The 21,520-nt window shown below is 35.6% G+C and overlaps 1 protein-coding gene across 2 annotated transcripts in view; it reads left to right on the top strand.

Moving 5' to 3' along the window:
* Nucleotides 1–21,520, top strand: part of CDH12 (cadherin 12) — a 382,411-nt gene that overhangs the window by 273,974 nt on the left and 86,917 nt on the right. For both annotated transcript variants that reach the window (XM_044657897.1, XM_044657896.1), the window contains one exon: nt 14,907–15,094. In XM_044657897.1, the coding sequence (XP_044513832.1) occupies nt 14,907–15,094 (188 nt within the window). The remainder of the gene's footprint in view (nt 1–14,906; nt 15,095–21,520) is intronic.

The following is a 21,520-nucleotide window of genomic DNA, read 5'->3' as shown; positions in this document are numbered from 1 at the left end:
TATATATATATATGTACACATACATACTCCTATATATTTTATGTATATACATATATACTCATATACATACATAAATTTATTTATATATGTATACACATACATAGATACATTTATGCAAAGAATGAAAATGATATGCTTATTTTATTTCTGGTAAGAGATAGGACAATTAGTCAGTTTTTCCACGCTTTAGTTAGTAGAGAGACGTGACTCTTTTTTTGCCATCGAAATCAGATGGTCTCCAGAAGACACTTTATATGAGCTGAGAATTCTTTGATAAACCCTATTCAATGTCCTGGCTTTTCATTTTATATCTCTGAATGGGAATGACTAAGTTGTAGTCTAAGAAGTGGAGGTGTAGAGGAGATTTTATTCGATTACTAGGTATCAGGAAAGAAAGACTGAGTGAAGGGCTGCAGGCAGGAGATAGTACTGTGAATTAAGGGAACAACAAGTAGTCTGTGTGATGGGAAGTAATATACAATGAGTCTGGAAAGGTAGATTGTGGCGAGATTGTGAAGGGCTTTAAATGTCAAGTGGAGAAGCCTGTACTTTATCCTGGATGAAGTAAGGTGAGCAATGGATGTTTTTGAGCTTAGGACTGAAAGAGTCTGATCAGGACATTATTTTGGCAGCTATATGGAGGTGAGGGTGGTGAGGGGAGAGACTAGAGGTAGGAAGAAAGATCAATTGGCAGGTTATTGCAGTAGTCCATTTGAGAAATAATGAAGCTTAAACTAAGTTGCCGAGATGATCAAATAAGATAATATTTTAAAAGTACTTAAAACACTCCCCAGAAGAGAGTGGGCATGATGTAAATGCTTATTCTCCTTCAGAAAGGAAGGATAAATAGGAGAAATGATCTAGAAGTAAAATGAATAATAACACTGGGTAAGTGATTGGATATGGGAGCAGTGATATAAAGGAGAAGGTGAAGGTAATGCTGATGTTGTGACTTTAAGTGACTAACAAGATATAAGTGGGGCAGCTGGGTAGCTCAGTGGAGTGAGAGTCAGGCCTAGAGACGGGAGGTCGTAGATTCAAACCCGGCCTCAGCCACTTCCCAGCTGTGTGACCCTGAGCAAGTCACTTGACCCCCATTGCCCACCCTTACCACTCTTCCACCTATGAGACAATACACCAAAGTACAAGGGTTTAAAAAAAAAAAGATATAAGTACAGTCCTTAAAAGAAGTAGAAGAATTTGGAGGAACACTAGGTTTAGGTTTTGATAATGATGTCCATTTTAGATATGTTGAGATATCAATGACCATGGGACATTCAAGTGAAGATGTCCAGTAAACAGCTTTGGTGATGCAAGAACTCTGTTTTAGTAGAATGATATAAAGATTGGATACATGGGTTTGAAAATCATTGGTATAAAGATGATAATTGAAGCCATGAGAACAGATGAGAACACTGGGAAGGAGTCTAGAAAGCAAAACAATTTGTACTTTAGGAATGTAACATACTTATTCAATAAATAATTTTGGGTTGTTTGAAAATGTAATGAAGTGAAAGTAGACACAAGGTTTGACTAGTACTTTAATGCCATCTTAGGTAGACACCGAATTCCCTGTGCACTGACCTGAAAAATAGATATAAGCTCCTAAGAGCTAAGAGAAATGCTGTCCTACTTTCAAGTGAGAGCAGCAGCAACAGCTAAAAATATAGAGAAATCTATAACATAACTGATTTGATGTAGAATTTTCAAATCTACACCATCTTTTTTCCTTTAACTTCTGACTAGGTAAATGCAGTAGTTTCAAGAAGAAAGCATAGAGGTAATTCATTGAGCAAGAAACCAAAGTATGTCATCTTGTCTCGAATAGGAAAAACAAGTTCCAAACTTGAAACCCCAGAGATAAACATAAATTGCTCACTTGAATAATAGGTATAGAATGGATAGGAACTTAAGAGATCTTTTAATTTTTTTCCAGAAAAAGAAATTGAGACATGGAGACATTCTCGCTTTAACCTTCATCCTTATTTCATTTTCTCCACTCACCAGGGTTTGACAACTTTGGACCTAATGTGTCAGAAGCTCAGATTTTTCACCACTGACAACAGAGTCAGCTCTATAGTACAGACCTCTTGGGGTTTAAGAGCAGAGGCTAAAAGACTTGGCTGAAGCTATACTCAAGCCTAGAAGCAGCTGAACACACTGGGCAGCTTTTAAACTGCATTGCCCATTAGTTACCATCCCTGCCTGGAAACAATCTAAGTCTCTGTTAAGAGTACAAATCTAGGCCTCAGGCTTCCTGAGGCTTCTGACTCTGGAACTGATTCAGGGGAGCTTTGATTTAGTCTCTTGGTTTTCACCTTTTACCTGAGCTGATCTCTAAACCTCAGACTGAAGTAACACATTACTTGGACTTGCCTGATCCTTCCTTCCCCTGCTTGGCCCCATGGAGAGAGGTGAAACCTGCAGCATTTGATCCATAATTACTGCCCAATCCTCCTTATTCTGTCACTGCCATCACAGCTACATGCTCAATTTTACCTCTTACTCTTTTTCCCCCCCTAGTTCCTGCTTCCATATACCTCAGACAGGAATGGTGTTTCTCTGGGGTTTATTTCATGTGTAGAGGAAAATAATATGAACAAATTAGGAAAGAATATCCTAGAATAGAATGATTAAAACATGAATGAAATAAATCCAATATTAGCTGGTACCTAATATTTGAATTATTTCTATCTAATTTTTACAGCATCCTACCATAGTGGATAGAGATCTGACTTTGAAACCCGTAAGACCTGGGTTCAAGTTCTGCTTTTGACTGTTAATATCTCTATATCTAGACAAGTCACTAAAGTTTTCAGTGCTCTAGGGAAGTCTCTAAAATTATAAATGTCAGAGACAGTTCCTTTTTTCATTGATAGAAAGGTTTCCTCACTTAGCAACTCCTTATAAAAATAAAATCATAGGTTCAGACCCTGACCCTTTTATTTTATCCCACCACAATTTTATCTTCCATTAGAATATTTGATGCCTCTTTGGTCCCTAAATATGAACTATAAACATGAACAAACACACACACACACACATACACACACAGAGCCTTACAGTACCTCTATGCTAATTTCTAGTCTTTAATGAGTTCATTCATCTAATCTATAATTTCCAGCTTACCCTCAGCAAATAAGGATGATTTCTCGTTATGCCATCTCCTCCCTCAACCAATTTTACTATATATTTGCTAATCAGTGTAGTATAGTTGAAAGTGAGATGGTGTTGAAGAACATGGCTTTGGATCTTGTCTCTTCCACTTATTGTTTGTGTGTCCTTAGGCACAAGTATGAACAAGTAATTGTTAATCACTTTCTATAATATAGGTAATCAAGTGGAATGAAATGAGCAATGAAACAGGAGTTGGAAGTTATAGAGTTCAAATCTGGGGTCTGTCACAAACTCTAACCATGTAACTACTCCACCTCTGTGGGCTTCAGCTTTTCTGACTTGTAGAGAAATGAGAACTCTGTAATAGACTACCTTTAAGATTCCTTCTAGTACCAATACACAAATGGCAATAATATGAGCCCACTGATTTGCCTGAAATGCATACAAACATATCCGAAAATGTGCATACCCTTTTCATAAATAGCTGTTTATAATTTTAATCATATTAAGGAATATATGACAAGTATACAGGCATTCAAAATAAGAAATGAAAAACTCGAGTTACTGGAGTAATTGGTAGTCCTGACAGTGCTAGGTTGGGAAAGGTGTAATGAAGCATGTGCATTCAAAAAAGTGCAACAATTCCAGATTAAATTTCACCCCCATAGTTGGCAGTGCTCCATCTGCATTCAAAGGAAATTTGCTAAGCATCCCCATGGATTGAGGAGGTTTATTTTCAAAGCTTCATTTTCCATCCCAAAGATTGTCATCCTAGGTTTATTCAAAATACATTGAATGAAGTCTCTAAGAAAGCTTCCACAAAAGGTAACAATGCTATTTTTTTTTTAGAGAGAAAGGATGAATGTATTCAGAGCTATCATTCCATCACATTTCATTATAAAGACAACTTAAATAACCTTTAAATATGTAATGAGGCTTTTAAAGGAAAATTATAAATAATATAAAATGGATAAGTAATGGAAAGATATTGATGAACTCAAGAACTTAAAACTCTTGCCAAAATGTGTATCATGTTTGCTTTTTGGTGATGAGTTATCTAAAGTATAACTGAATCATTAACTATTACACATATATGATGATCATTTAGTATATTAAGACTTCATTGTGTGAATCAAGTATGTTCCAAAACTTTATTTGGAAAATGTTTATTTGAAACTTGGAAGGTATTATCTCATAAAAACTATTTGCAAAATCATAATCAATGTTATTGTAAATATATTTAGGACAAATTCTGAAGAGGTCAAACAGTTTAGAAACTAAAGTAGGAAGTCCTTTTTACCTTTTCTTGTGCCAAACTCTAGAAAAAGGCCAGATGAGTCTTTATTATCATAATTCCCAACTCTTATTTCAGTCCTTTCTCCTCTCAGGTTCTTAGGACCTTTAGGCCCAATTCAAGATCTGCATAAATCTTCCTTCCTTCCTTCCTTCCTTCCTTCCTCTCTTTGGTATGATCCTGGAAGAGGTATTTTCAGTGTTCTCCTGTTCAGTGCTCTGGTCTTTATCCAGGAAGTATACCTGGTCCCCTGGAGCCACAAGCAGTAGCACTTTTTTTGTGTTGGAACTGACCCCAACACCACTGCTCCCTCCTGACCCATTTCCAGTGCTCCTTTCTGCCCTTGAACCCCAATTCAGAATTGTTTAAGGGTGACATAGCTGCCAGTCAGTGTCATCTGTACCTAGTGCCTGCAAGGAGTCTACAGTAATCTCTTTTGGACAAATTGTCCTACCTCCTTTCCATGTCTAGGCTGAGAACTCCTAAAACTTCTCCTGTTATGAAGCTGATGCTATGTGTTCATATTCTGGATAGGCTCCCACCCTAGTGTCACAAACTTCTCATCACAACCTTCTGAGTTTTCTTATGCCAGAAAAATGTCCTGCCCTGTCTTTTCATTAGCTCTTCTGCTCTCTATATGCAATATTTTAAAAAAGATGATGCTTATTAATTTAACATATTCTGTAATCGGTAGAATTTAAGAGGTTGCAATGAGGAAAAAATTTTAAATTAGACTATATTTATAAATATTTTGGTAGGCTCTTTCTAACATTTTTCCCCAAGATGGATTTGTTTGTAGTTCTCTACAGTCCTCTTTTTGAACTTTGTAAGATTCTCTAAAAATCCCATTTATCTATGCTCTCTCTCCCTCCCTCAGCATGCACATTACAGTTCCCAGTAGTGCTTTTGGAGGGCATGAGAGAGGTGCCTTTTAACTATCAACTTTTTTTTTTTTTATAAATTGGGAACTGTATTGGATAGAAAAAGAGTTCTTAACCTGGAGTCCATGATCCTCTAAATCGTCTATTGATAGATCTCATTGGATCTGTGAAGTTGGGTAGGAAATCCAGATTACACCTCTTATTTTCCTTAGCCTTTTATTTCCTTTATAATCCTGTGTATTTTATTTTAAACATTTCAAACATTATTTTGAGAAGGGATCCAGAAACATTATTGCCATATTGCCATTGGGACTTGAAATAATGAAAACCTTTAAAATCAAGAAAAATGCAGTGTTTGTTAGAAAATGTTGGCAGTTTTATTACTGTGTTCCATTATCTCTACCTTAAATCTTACAGCATATTTCTGCAAAGTGACCACCCCCTCTAACCCCCATCCGCACACCCCAGGGAAAATTGTTAACACAGGCTTATGAGAACATTGCCCCTCAGCCACAGGACTGCATTTGGGTAATGAATACAACACCTGGTAATAACAATGCAAAGCTGGGAAGAGAATTCTTGGCTGGTTACAATAAATGAAGATTTGTTAAGTTTTTAACCAGTATTTTATAGAATTCATGCCATTAATGTGCAAAGCATTCCGTGGATACCCAATAAATATTCATTGGCATGATTAATTAATAAAGCCCTGTTCAGGCCACGAAAATCTTATTGGAGGTGAAGAGCTTTACTATATGAGAAAATTATTTTTTTAGGATGCCAAATGTTCCCTACTTCCAGAAAAGATTTTTTGACCCAGGTACATGGTAGGAATCATCAAGATTATCTTTCTTTTGCCCTGACTCTCTGTAAGGTGAAATTCACTGTACATGTTGAATATGCATGACCAGAATTCTGCTAGAAGCTCTACTTTGTTATCAGAATGCTTGTACCAAGTTGAGTATGTTCTTCTTGCCTTAATTTGTGCTTATTGAAAATATCTATAGCTTCAGGCCTTTAAAAAATTAGGTACAGAATAAGTTATTCAACTACCAACTCTTTTTTACTCTTTGACAGTACAACTTGCAAAAAGTGTCAAAAAAACTTTAAGCTACATTTGAAGTCTCCAAATCTGTCATTTGGGCCCTTCTTTGTTTCACCAGACAGATTTCCTTTGCCACTCCCCCAGGTAAACTTTTTATTACATATACACATTGATTGCCTATGGGAAATACTATTAACATATTGATTATTAACTCCAAAAGGGAGCAAACTTTTTTTGGGGGGAAAAAAAAGAAACATCAGGCCTTCAGTTTCCACAGTATTCCATCTTAAGGAAAAGACAAACAAATGAAAAACCTATTGAATGGTGATTTTCTTTTGACTTTTAATATTTTTAATTCATTATATGTGCCCTAGTATAAGTTTGAGGAATTAAAAATGTTTAAATCATGCTATAATGGCCTTACTTTCCAACTAGAATGCTAGTAAATACATTGTAAAAAATTGTAAGGTTAAAATTCAAACCATAGTTTTTCCATTCAGTTAAACAGGGATTTCATTGTTTTCTTCCTCCACCAAATTCCAAATGTAAAATAATAGCTCTTCCTCAAGAAAGATCCTGGGGGCAGCTGGGTATCTCAGTGGACTGAGAACCAGGCCTAGAGACTGGAGGTACTAGGTTCAAATCTGGCCTCAGACACTTCCCAGCTGCATGACCCTGGGCAAGTCACTTGACCCCCATTGCCCACCATTACCACTCTTCCACTAAGGAGCCAATACACAGAAGTTAAGGGTTTAAAAAAGAAAGAAAGAAAGAAAGAAAGAAAGAAAGAAAGAAAGAAAGAAAGAAAGAAAGAAAGAAAGAAAGAAAGATGCTGCTCAATAATTTTTCTAAGACTTTTTTTAGCCTCTCAAGAGTAGTAGTATTCAGCCTTACCTTCCAAAGATCAATTAATATTTACATTTAATACTTTAAAGAATATACACTATCATCTGTGCCCACAATGCACATTTTAAATATCCTGATCCTCAGTGGAAGGTTTCATGAGTTGCCATGGCCAGAAATGTTCATTGCCTGGTTTTGAGCCTTCTTTTTCAAATATTTAAGGCTCTCCGAATTTTCCTAGAACTCAGCCCTGAGACAATATAGTCATGAGATTCCTGGAGTCTCATTCAAAGACCTTCCATTATGACTTGCCCTGGCTGTCATTTCTTCCCTACAGAGAAGAACTGAAGTATGATTTTTCCTGGAAGATTAATTAGCATATCATATAAGTGTTAAATGTATAGATAAGTTTCATCTCTGTAACATAATGTTGCTTGCCAATTTAAAGCAAAGTTGGGCTCAGTAAAAATATTATCTTATCTGTAGGTGATTTGTTTTTCATTATTAATCATATTCATTTAATAACATTTCATAAATTTATTTCATAGTTATATTTTTTCAAAATTATTCCATTTAAAATACCAGTCTCACATATAAAGAATATGTATGCATACGTATGTACAAATACCACACTTTTAAGGATATAACCTGACAATTGCAGTTCCCCTAGGAACAGTAGGATCAAAAACTTTCAGTAATCTTTGGCTTCTACTTGTCTTAATTATTTTGTAGTTTTCCATTCCATGAGAACAATAACAAAGTAAAACCATTTTCTGTAACTACCAATCATCTCCCTTCTCTGTATTTTCTTGTACATCTATATGATTTCTTGTCATCTGCTTTATTTTTTAATCTGTATTGTACAGGGTACACCATTAAGATGTTTCATAGGCATCAAAGGTAAACCTTTGCAAATGCTGGCAATGTAATTACTTAGTGCATCATAAAAGATCAGTCCAAGGCAGAGCTGGATATTACTTCAGTTTTGAATTAATCTGAATGACCCCCAGCTTTATTGCTTTTGAGTTTCAAGGAATGATAAAATGCCAAGTCGTTGGAAATAAACTGATATAACCTAAACAATCTGACATGAGTAATGTATAGTTTCTCTGACTTGTTCCATGTTCTGTAGATTTTACAACCAGTTTCAATATTTTATTGAGAAATGCTCATCTTAATGAATCTGAGTGCCTTGCACCTCGCTAACAAAATATATCTGTCTTGAAAAGAACAGAAAATCCAGTGCTATGTATATCTGTGTTTTATGTCGGCTGCAACCTAAACTCACCAAAGAAATAAATTGGGAAGCCCTGTTTCAGACGTGTTAACTATAAATGTTTCTTTGGGACGTGGCATTGGGGCGTTTCAGAGTCAAACTTTGGTGGACAGTGTAAGTCACTCAACCCTAAAGGAAGTCACTGAGTCTTATTAGCCTGTAATGGGATTTGTGGGTATACCTTATGCTTACTACTTTGAAAATTCTTCTTTAATCTGTCACTGAAGTATTTCAAAGAAATGGCTGGAGTTAGTCTGACTTGACATTTCTTTGTGTTGGCCTTATAAATTGTTCTTTAAGTACAAACACTGTCAGCTTGTCACCTTGAAAGCAGAGAAATCAGTAGGAAAAGAATCTAAGCAACCTTTTTTAGGTTAAAATAATGGTATAAATGACCACCCCAGATAACTTATTCTGTGAGACAGGGGTTTCTATTGTTTTGTTTTGTTTTTCCTCTTAGTCTTATAACTCTTAAGAAAGTAAAAAAGTATTACTTTAAAAATGAGATGCATTTATTTATTTTATTTTAATATTTTTGCTCCTTATGTTCTGTCTTAGAATCAGTACTAAATATCAGTACCAAGGCAGAAGAGCATTAAGGACTAAGCAATTGGGCTCAAGTGACTTATCTGGGGTAACACAAAGTGTCTGGGACCAAATTTGAACCCAAATCCACCTGGGCTTGGATCTCTATCCTCTGAGTTGCCTTGCTGCCCCTAAAAAGATGCATTTATTATATGTTGAGCACAGTGCTAATTGCTTAGGGGATACAAAGCCAGCCTTTCTAAGCTTGCTGAACAATACTCCTCCTCACTCTCTACTTTCCAGCTAACATGCCCAATTTGTTCTCAGAATTTCAATTTCCAGCCTGTTCCTTTGGCATAGATGATAAATGATCTATAGCTAGAAAGTACTCCCTCTTCACCTTGGAATACCTAGCTTCCTTTAATGTCTAGTTCCCAAGCCATCTTAGATAAAAAGTCTTTTCTGATTTAGAAATGACTGTAGACTTCCTTTTTTCTTAGTCCTCATTAACCTCACTACCAACATGTTCAGGGTTTCCTCTATTGGAATATAAATTCCGAGAGTTGTCCCATTTTTGTATTTGCAATTCCACTTGTGCTTAATCTTTTTTCATTATTCATTATTCATTTCCTTAGATGTTCTCTACTTCCTCCAGCTCAAATTATTTGGTAAATGCTTATTTGTTTACCTACTGTACAGGGATTAATCCCCTCTGACCCCCTCTCTATTGTTTTGTCTTTGTATCTCTAGTGCCTAGCACAATGCATGTAGGACATGCTTATTGGATTGGAATGGAGTGGTTTTTCAAGAAGTTTATATTTGTAGCAAAATTCATATAAAACTACACAAATAATGAAGATTCTGTCCTTCTATGACTTATATGGAGGTAGAATATAGGCTCTTCCTTCTATAAGAGAGATTTATTCTTTCCAAGTGGGAGCAGGAAATTGGGGCCATAGGTTACTCTTTGCTCCTCAGAGAATGGGGCCACCAAATTAGAAGTATATATGTATTTATTCCCTTAAATATTATTAGACTGAAGTATATCATCAGTTTCTACCTAATTTCTGATTGCTTAGCCATTTTCAGAGCTGGAATCCAAGAGAACCCAAAGAGTTTAGATACTTGACAAAAACTTGAAGCTTGACCAATCCCAAAGGAGATTGGCTCAAAGAATTCCACAAAGGGGTATGTATTGTAGCTTGATAAATCCTTCCAAAGGAGATTCAAAGGGGACTGGCAAAAGCTTTAGTTCTCTCCTCTTACCAACTAAACTACTCAGGGCTTTCATCTCTACTAATAAAGAGAGAGTCCCATACCAAAGAGGTCACGTAGTCTGCTACAGAGTGGAAGACACTAATATAAGTATAATAAATGTATTACATAAAAATTGCTAAAAATAGACACCTCACAATGAATTTTTGCAAGTGATGATTTCTTGTGCTTTTCCAGAACTGATACTAGAGCTCTTTCACGGTTCAGAAATGAGATTTCAAAAGTTCAATATACCATATAACTCCTTGAGATATTAGTGGGAATAGATAAGAGTATCACAAAATATTGGTTTCCTTGACAAAGAAGTATTCCCAGACTTAATTGTGTTCCTAGACCACATCTCTGGAGCCCAGACATATTTCATTAGCCCCTGCAACTTTCTCACATATTTTATTCAGAACATGGTGAGCTCCATGTTAGATAACTAGTATAGTACCAAATTTTACTAGATATCCTGGAAGACCCTAGGAATAATAAATTGTTAGTCCTAACCTAATGATGAAAATCCTAAAAGAGTGTGGTTTGGTATTTGGTAAGAGTAAGACACCATACCAATTGTAGAAAGTTCCTAAAGATTCTCAAAATAAATAACATATCCTTCCAAATTACTGGTATTTTTGGAAAGATTATGAAGTGGGATATTCTTATTTAAATTTTTGTAGATACCTGAATCCTGGAACCTAGAATCATCCCAACCCTTAGAGTACAGTTTTAGACATCTAATCATCCAGCATATACCTGACTGGAAATTTCTTTAGTAGCAGGATACAAAATGGTCAGATCATAAAACCTTTATTAAGCACTTCCTCTTTGCTAGGAAATATACTAAGTGTTGAAGCTTTGAAGAAAGGAAAAAAACAGCCCTACTCCTTGAGGAACTCATAATCTAATGGAGGAGAAAACATGCAAATAATGATATTCAAACAAGATAAATACTGGATAAAATAGAAATAATCTCAGAGGAAAACCGCTAGCATTAAAGGGGATTGACAAAGGCATTTTACTAAAATTGGGGGTTTATGTGTCATTAAAGGAAACAAGGAGGGTCAAATGGAGAGTCTGCCAGGTTTGAGGAACAAGCAGCATACAGGCACAGATTTGAGACTGAGTGTCTTCTGAAAGGAATAGCAAGGAGGCTAGTATCAATGAATTATAACATATATGGAAGGAAGTAAGGAATAAGAAAACTAAAAAGGTAGGAAAGGGCCAGGTTATAAAGAGATTTTAACGTTGGGAGAGTATTTTTTTTCTACATTTAAAAGGGAACTCTGGAGTTTATTTATAAGCTTAAATGGTGAGGCATGTACTAAGGGAAAAACACTTTGACACCTTAGCGGAGGATGGATTGTAGTACAAAGATGTTTGAAGCAATGAGACAAACCAGGCATAAGGATAGAGTGAAAGTGGCAGAGTGAGAGTGGAGTGAAAGGAGAGAATGGGTATATTAGAGAGAATTTTCCAAGATTTATCAGTTGATCGGATATGTAAGAGTGAAAGAATATTTGAGGGGATGATCTCTGGATTGTGAGTGTAATTGACTAGAAAGATGATGCTATCCTCAAAAAGTATTATGGAAATTAAAAAGAGAGGACACTTTGGGGATAAATATAATGAATTCAATTTTGGATATATTGAATTTAATATGTGAAGGAGACATCCAGTTCAAGATGTCCAATAGATAGTTGAAGATGTCAGGATGGAGGTTAGGAGTGAAGGTAAGGATAAAGAGATCTGAAAAATCTTCTGAACAGAGATGACAATTGAATTCTTTGGAGTAAATGAGAGCACTACATGAAACAGTATAGAGTAAGAAAAGAAAAGGGCTCAAGACAGAGCTTTAGGATTAACAGGCACAACTTGGATGAAACTGATAAAAGGAGACTTTGAAGGAATATACAGTTAGGAAGAGAAACAGGAGAGAATACCATCATGAAAACCTGGAGATGAATGTGTATCTGTATGAAGGTAAAATTCACTGTTAAAGGGATCAAATGAGTTAAGAAGAATGAGGACTGAGATAAAGCAATTATATTTAGCCATTAAGAAATCATTGGAAACATTGCAGAAAACTGTTTAAGTTGAAGATGGGATAAAAAAAGCCACAGTACTTAGTGTTAAGAAGACATTGAGAAGAAAGGAAGTGAAGGATTTGATTATAGAAGTCTTTCTCAAGGAGTTTAGCAGTTAAAGGGAAGGGATATATAGGGCAATAGCTAGTGGTTTTTTTTGTTTGTTTGTTTTTTTTAATGAAAGAGAGAGAGATGGGCATTTTTTCCTAGATAGTGTGGGCAACCAGTAGGCAGGGAAAGATAGAAAATTAACATTGGAAGGAAGATAATAGGTTAATCTGTTAGAGAAGACACAATGGACAAGATTGTATTTGTAGAGGTATATTCCATGGCAAGGAGAAAGGTCTTCCTTTCATGTGAAATAAGGATTAGGGACATAGTAGAGGAAGGTATCTGACTGATTTAAGATGAGCTCTCGGCAAATAACCAAATTTTTAAGATTGAAATATGAAGCAAGATTGTTAACTAAGAGAGTATAAGGAGAGCAAGAGGAGATTTGAGGAGGGAAGAAAGAGTTTGGAAAAACTAAGTCCCCCATTACAACCAAAAAGTAGTATGAGGATGAAAGGTCAGCTAGAAAAAGTGGCCAGCTAAGGTGTCATCAGGAGGGGAAATCAGCTCTGTGAGAGCAAGAAAACAGAGAGAAGGGAAAAAATATTTTAAGATGAAAGCAGTTTTGATACTTTTAGAGCTGGCATTCCAAAGAGCACAATGGAAACAATAATTAGATCTTGAATGGGATGTGGGTGGGAGGTATTGATAGAGAGGAGATTGGGAACTAGAAGGCAGGCAGAAAGGGTCAGGGATCAGGGTTTGTATGATGATAGGGAGGGAGGTAAGGTTAGAATCACTGGGAAGGGGAGTATATGGTAAGATAGATGTATGCTAATCTTAGGAGTCCAAGCTATTCATTACTGATCCCCATGGGTCTTGGTAGCTAGTTTGAACTTTGGCCAAACTGAAGAGTATGTTCTAGTAGAAAATGAGCAGTCAGATTGGTCCTTGTCAAGATATGGAGATTCCATGCGAAGTCAGTCAATTAATTTCAGTTATGTCTGACTCCTCATGAGCCTATTTGAGGTTTTTTTCTGGCAAAGATACTGAAGGAGTTTGCTATTATAAGGGGCCAGCTCATTTTACAGATGATGAAACTGAGGTAAACAAGCTCAAGTCACTTGCCCTAGGTCACACTGCCAATAAGTGGCTGAGGTGGTATTTGAACACCAGAAGTCCTGACTCCAGGGACTGGACTCTCTGCATTATGGCGCCATCTAATAGTTTTCTCCCGGAAGGGACTCACAAATAAATGAATTGGACCCAGGGTCTAGTTTTCCCACCAGGGAACAGGTAGCTTGTGAAGTCTGGTATTGCTTAATCTATAACAAATGATTCTAGGGGAGTTTCTGAAGGTAAGATTTATGGAAAGGTTGTAGATGTTTTCAAGGTGTTCTATTCTCATTAAAAAAATGTTTACGTGAGTTTGTTTTGTTTTGTTTTGTTTTTCCCTATCCACTGACCAATAGCAGTAACTTGAAATTATGCAGAGGGTTCAATAGAATATATGAACCTGTTTGGCTTTGCTTTGAAATCAGATCCTTTCATTTAGATTGGGTGGGAGGGGGGACAGGACAATTTATCAAGGCAAATTATGTCTTTCCGTAGAAAATCACACAAATAATATTTCTTTCATTGAGTTCTGAAGTCTTTATAAAGTTGTATGTTTTGTTAATACCCAAAGATGATGTGGTACTTGGTGACTGTTTTACTGCAATGTTTTAGCAATCTTAACTCTCTAGCTCTGTTGGAGCTCCACCTTGTGTCCACAATTGGACATTGCAATCCCCGAACATTCAGAAAAGCTATCAAAGACAATTTTATTACATCTTGATGGCATAATGCAGATTTGAACCAACAATGATAAATTTAAACCTTAGTAAAAAAGTGTTTCTAATAAATGTACTCTTGTTATTTTTAAGTGGCTTTCCTCAAACTCCACTCACTAGACTACAGTATTTGAAAGAAATAGGCATCAAAAGACAAAACTAACTTTTTTGATGATGTAGAAGGGAGCAAAATGTGCATGTCTTTTAGAGTATAGACACAGACGCTTTAAACAACTGACCTCCATATGACAGTCCGGCTTTTAGACATTTCCTGTACCTGCTTTCCATATTTTTAAACAGGGTTCTCCAAGGTACCTTGTCCATATTTCTGGACATCAGGGCACATGGTAGGTATTTATCTAATAAATGCTAGTTAGCTGGCTGATTGGGACACCTGCATGCAATTAAGCACAGGCAATATTTGTTCAAATTGATTTTATTTTTAAATGCTTGTCTTGGGAATTCAAGAGAAGGAGTTATAGAAACAGACAAGTCCTCAGATTTAGGATAATCTTTGCAAAGCCAGCAAAATGTCTTTTCCTCTTGATTACTCCTTGTAGATATCTGTCATTTCAAGAATGCTGACATTTTCTCATCTTGATTTATTTCCTACGAGCTTACATTTAAAGTCTGATATTCTTACTACAGAATCTATTACCTTGTTCTTTCTAACTTGAATTACTCTGTATATTTGTCAGGTATCTTTCATCTGAAAGTACCAGAGTCTTCTCTAGTTGGCTCTGCCATTGGAAGAATCAGAGCTGTGGACCCAGATTTTGGGAAAAATGCAGAAATCGAATACAACATTGTTCCAGGAGATGGGGGAAACTTATTTGACATCGTGACAGATGAGGATACACAAGAAGGGGTCATCAAACTGAAAAAGGTATTTTGATAAACATTTTATAGAATTAATATTTCAAAATAGAAAGTATGTGGGTATTTTGTAACTTCAATATGAGAGTTACTGTAAGCCTTTGTTGCACAGCCTATCCTGAGAAGTGATTAAGTAATAATAACTTGGTAACTTTAAGAGACTAATTCTACTTTTCTGCTGAGATCCTGTAGATACTGTAGAACACAGTAGGAGTAGACTCATCAGCTATACAAATTTGAATGTCATTTCACTTGAAACAAAGCCAAAGGTTTAAGAGATATATTTGGACCTAATGCATTGGCTTTACTAGACTGCCTCCATATGCAACCTACACTTTTTATCTAGAGTCTAAAATTTGAAGAAAAAAAGTGTTGACTTGCATATTGACTGTAGAGGTCTTACTAAGAGACATGGATTAGTCATCAAAGAATCCAAGGGGACACCCTTGTGCCTCTGAGTTGCCATCATATAGAAATAGTTAGCAGTTAACTAGTTAGTGGACAGTAAAGATAGTTTCTTGTAAGAGAAGCATTTTAGGTACAATGTTTTGATAGTTAATGAAAAAGAAATAGTTTATAAAATTGAGAAAGAGTGGTGGTTCAGAAAAAAGGAGGAAGTGGAAAGAGGAAAAAGGGCATGTCCTTTGGCATTAAAATCATTTAAAATAATGAGGAAAAAAGTGATGTTACATAGGGATTTCTGTAGTAGATGAACATTTTACGTTTATCCTGGCCCTTCAGAAAATATACCTCAAAAAATCTATCTTTCAATTTTTTAAAAAGCTGTTTTGACCATGAATGTATGCAAAGGAGAAGTACAGTGAACAGTTTTGTCAGTTTAGGGTTTAGAATAGAGAAAGAATATGGGATTATGGATAGGGTAAGTTTAAAAAGTCTTTTTTGACTTTCTTCTTTTCATCTTTACTATTTATGAGATCCTGAGGAAGTCATTTTAAGTTCTCAAACTCTCAGGCAATTCCATAGGATTTATTTTTCTAGTCATAAATAGTTTAGTGCTGCATTGGTAAAGGACTTTCTAGATAGCTATATACCCCAGTAAGAAAAATTCCTTGGTAATAATAAGATAGAGCGAAAAATTAAGTTCTATATAGTGCCTTACCTTTCCCTATCCTTTGCCAAAGTGGTAAATTGTCTAAGTTTTCCAAGCTCTTCCATTGACCCATTCCAGCTAGTAGAAGTGCTGAGTTTTCTAGGATGATACTGTTGGACATCGCCCAGAAGGGTCACTTGTTCTCATTCTCATGGTAATAAATAACCAGTTCCTTGATGGGGCAGAAAGGCTATTATATCCATCTGCTTCTTGAGGGGATATGAGAAAGAATAAAGGGAGTTCCACTGTGCAGAGAACAATTTACCTTTCACTAATTCAAATCCATCTAAGTGCCTTTTTATTATTATTATTATTTTTTATTTTTTTTAAACCCTTGTACTTCGGTGTATTGTCTCATAGGTGGAAGAATGGCAAGGGTGGGCAATGGGGGTCAAATGACTTGCCCAGGGTCACACAGCTGGGAAGTGGCTGAGTCCGGGTTTGAACCTAGGACCTCCTGTCTCTAGGCCTGACTCTCACTCCACTGAGCTACCCAGCTGCCCCCTAAGTGCCTTTTTATTAATGTTTACTGTCTTGAAATCCTATGGTGGACTGTATAAAGTACTTTTCAAAGTCTTAGTGTTATACCAATTTGTCATTTTTATAATTATATTCCAGTGTACAGGAAAAATAAAATATAGAGGTTTATATTTAAATCAAACCTAAAGCTAGCAGTGAAAATATGAAATACATACTTATATAAATATAGGAGAAATGCATAAAAGAAAAAAAACCTACATTTTTTGAAAAAGCATACAGAATGGCTTTGCATTTTCATTTACACTAATCACTTGGGTAAACAACACATTTTATATTTGTTTATAACCAATGTAGAGTTAGATGATTACACATTCACAGTTTTTCCTTAAGTTTCCTTAGGTTTCCTTAAGTTTTATCTAAGAAGTACTTATAAACTTAATATGTATCTTTTTTTTAATGCACCCTTACCTTCCATCTTATAATTAAGGCTGGGTATTGGTTCAAGGTAAGAGAGTGTTAAGAGCTAGACAAGGGGTTTAGATGATTTGCCCAGGGTCACACAGCTTTAAGGTGTCTGAATTCAAATTTCAACTCAGGACCTCTAGTCTCTAGCTGTGATTCTCAATCCACTGAGTCATGTAGCTGCCTCCAAATCTCTCTTTTTTAAAAACTCTCCTTTTACTGACAAATATTTTGTAATAGATATTGGTGTTTGGAGAATGTTTTCTTTTTGTTGAAAAGTACATATGTTCTTTTGCCTTTATGGTCTCAACTCTAAAGATACTTGGTTTAAAATACTTCTATTGATTATTTAGTTATATTCAATGACATTTTATTTTTCTAATTAGATGTGATATCAAGTTTCAACATGTTTTCCAAAATTATAATATCCAAATTATCTCTATCCTTCTTTTCCCTCCCCCTTCTTAAAGCTGGCAAGTAATTTGACAAGGATTATACATGTATTGCCAAGCAAAACATACTTCCAAAAATACTTCCATATTGCTCATTGTAGGAGAATATTCTTATAAAACCAAAACCTCCAAAAAATCCCATAAATAAATTAATATAAAATATGGTATGCTATGACCTGCATCAGCAGTTTTTCTCTGGAGGTAGCTAGTATTCTTTGTCATAAATACTTCAGAATTGTCCGAGATCATTGTATTGCTCAAAGTAGCTGTCTTTCACAGCTGATCATTGTATAATATTACTGTTACTGTGTACAGTGTTCTCCCAGTTTTGCTTATTTTGCTTTGTATCAGTTCAAATAGGGCTTTTCAGCTTTTTCTGAAGTCACCCTGCTTATTGTTTCTTATAGAATAATAGTGTTCCCACACCAACATACACCATAATTTGTTTAGCCATTCCTCAAATGATGCACATCCTTTCAATTTCAAATTCTTTACCACCCCGAAAAAGAGCTGCTATAAATGTTCCTTCTTTGGGCTCCTCACATAATAAATTCAGTGTAAATAAACAGGGATACTCTTTAAAGGAGGGATGCATTAACAAAGCCTCTGGGACAAATAAGTAAGTCTTGGAAATAACTGAACTTTCGTCTTTTTCCCTGATTATTCTTATTAAGATATAAATAATATATCCTGTGTTTTACAAAGCATAGATACCCTTAAAATTATTCCAATGCCTAGTGCCATGATTATAAGGATATAGTAGTCACCAATTATTTAAAAATTTATATGCAAACATTCTGTACTAGTTTCCCGCATCAGAAGTTTTTGGAGAGCAAGGGTTTGACATGAATTTTACCACATAAAATTTCTGATTTTTCAATTGTTATAACTGAATATGACCAGACTTTGTGAAGATATTCTAAAAGACAAAGATAATAATTTGATTAAAATAGATTTCACTCTATTTTCTGTGCCAGGACTATATTAGATTATAATAATTTTTTGGTAGTCTTATAGATAAATGCACTGAGGATAAGCTTACAAAAGGGACTATTTCCCCCCTTTTTCCCCTTTAACCAGCCTAATACTTTGCTCTTAGGCCCTTCATAAATAAAGTTGTCTTTAATCATCTTTGCTCCACTGAAATCCTCTTCTAGGAAAGGAACAGTGCAAAATGGTCTGGCTGGGCTATGTCTCTAAATAACCATCTGGCTTAGATTTGTCAATTATTTGATTAATTTATTTGCTATAGACCAAAGAATTTCAGACATGAAAGGAACTTCAGAAGGCACTTAGTCCAGCCTGAACTTGCAATATTCCTGGTTACTTATCATTCTTCTTCCCATACTCACACCCCCCAGATAAATTTGACCTCCTTGAGCTTAGCAAGTGATTCGTTTTATTCTTTGCAGTTCTAGCATTTGTCACGTTGCCTAGCATGTAGTTAATGATTGATGAATGCTTGTTGAATTAATGTTCTTTTATCTGGACTGTAATAGTCTACTAATTGGTCAGCAGCCTTGTCTTAAGTCTCTTCTTTCTCATCTTGAATATGAATATTAAATTGTTTTTCCTAAAACTTTTTTTTAATTATTACTTTTTTAAAACCCTTACCTTCCATCTTGGAATCAATACTGCGTATTGGCTCCAAGGCAGAAGAGTGGCAAGGGCTAGGCAATGGGGGTCAAATGACTTGCCCAGAGTCACACAGCTAGGAAATGTCTGAGGCCAGATTTGAACCTAGGACTTCTCGTCTCTAGGCCTGGCTCTCAATCCACTGAGCAACCCAGCTGGTAGCTTTCCTAAAACTTTGATCTGAGCAGGTTATCTTACACCATCAAAAAGGAATTTTAGTAGTTTCCTTTGCTGCTAAGATAAAATTCAAAATTTTCAAACTGGTGTCTACAATATCTTTTCCCCTCTCTTTCCAGACTTGTTTGTATTACTTTCCTCGTATTTCTTCAGTTCTTGTCACATTGGTCTGCTATTCCCTTTATAGGACATTTGATCTACCATCTCTAGGTCTTTGCAAAGGTGTTTTCTTGTGCCTGGAATACGCTTCCTCCTCATTTTAGTTTTATACATTACCTTGCCTCTGTGAAGATACTGTTTAGATATTACCTCCTACTAAGGACTTTTCTTGATTCTTCTAAAATATTAGCATCATCTGCCTCTTTAAGTTAATTTAACTATTTTGTATCTACTTTGTTAAGTACAATTAACCATTCTCATGTAAACAGACATACATATGTGTGTGTATTATTTGTATTGTTATATTCTAGAGGACCAAACCCAATAACATGAAAGCTTCTTGGGAACAAGGACTTCCATTTTTATTTCTGCTTTTCTGTACTATCCCAGTACATTACACATAGTAGAAGTTTAATGATTGCTGTTGAATTTCAATTATTTCTAGTTTTGAGCTCTGGGGAGAAACAGAATGAATAGAATCTCTCTTCATCTTGACTGTCTTTTAAATACTTAAAAATAGTTTATCTTGTCTAGATCATCATTATGGACAATAACCCAAAATATCAGTTTCATTGATCTCTCTAGAGTTTTTTTTTCTCTCTTCCCATGTCATAGTTGAACAAGAAGGCTGTGTGGAATAATAGAATAAAGAATGGTTCCAGGTTCAAAAAACCTATCTTTGAATTCTACTTTTACCATTTATTCCACCTGTGTAAGTGATTGGGGCACATGGCTCCAGCTCTTTGGATTCACTTTGCTCTGAGGGTGTTGGACCATGTGATCTCTAAGTAGTTCTAAATCAATGATCATTATTTAGGCATTTTCCTGATATAGTATAAAATTGCATTAATAAATATCCAACTATACAGAATATGCCTCCTGGAACATGGGTCACCATCAGCAGGCTGCATAATTAATATGTCCTTTCAAAGAAATATGGAGAATATGGTAGTCCACATCAACTATTATTTCTAGGCACAGAGCAGCAATTTATGCAAATTATATTTTCTAGCCTATGATCTGTTTTATTCCTATGTAAAGACACAGCCAGAGTCATTTGGCAGCTTGAAGTTTATTGCTCATCTGGGGAGGAAGAAAATTCAAAACTTCATCAACATTTCTACGTAACCTAACTCTTAAAATATCAGGCTCTTAGCTCCATTAACTAACATTATTCAGTAATATCTCTAAATTCCCTTTGGTTCACAAAACACTATGCTAGGTAATGAGGGCAGAGAGTCATGTGCCATTGGTTGGATCAGACATTGTTTTTACCCTTATGGAGTTGATATTCTTTGCCAGAGATAAGGCACCAATAAGAATCGTGGATCGTGATGCTTAATGTGCCAAATAGGAACATATTTTCATAGAACAGAAAGTTTATTTAAATAACTTTATGGAAAAACAAATATAACATGCTATTCTGGAAAGCTAAGGAAGTTTTTTTCACCTCAAATATCCAGGTAATGCAAATTACCTACCCAAGATAAGCAAGAGGTATATATGCATACATATATGCTCAGACAAGCATATGTGTGCAATCATATGTGTGTGTGCCTAATTTATTTATTAAATAATGGCATTAAAAATGACAAGGATTCAGTTGTTACACATAAGACAAGGATATGTGATGCAAAATCAGACCTAATAATAGTTGCAGATGACACATGGTTTGCATGTGTCTTACTCTCTCTTCAAAAATTCTCTTTGTCTTCCATTCAGATTTCAGACCGGATAAGGCACAAGTCAGAAATGGTCAGTAGATCATGGTCACCCTCCCTGAAATTGCTTTTATCCTCAAAGGCTGAATGCCATGTCAGCATATGTATTGCTTGTGCAATAGTCTGTGTAACTTGAGTCATGTCGTTCTTTATCTTTTCTAACCTTGTTTTTCTTGACTTTTTTTTCAACCTTTCTCTATTTTATAACATGGTTTTCAAGCTCCTACCTAGTTAAACTC

This window comes from Gracilinanus agilis, chromosome 1, assembly GCF_016433145.1.
Source record: "Gracilinanus agilis isolate LMUSP501 chromosome 1, AgileGrace, whole genome shotgun sequence".
In the NCBI taxonomy this organism is placed as follows: Eukaryota; Metazoa; Chordata; class Mammalia; order Didelphimorphia; family Didelphidae; genus Gracilinanus; species Gracilinanus agilis.
The sequence above is the reverse complement of the archived record's forward strand: the minus strand, read 5'-3'. Positions and strand labels throughout refer to the sequence as shown.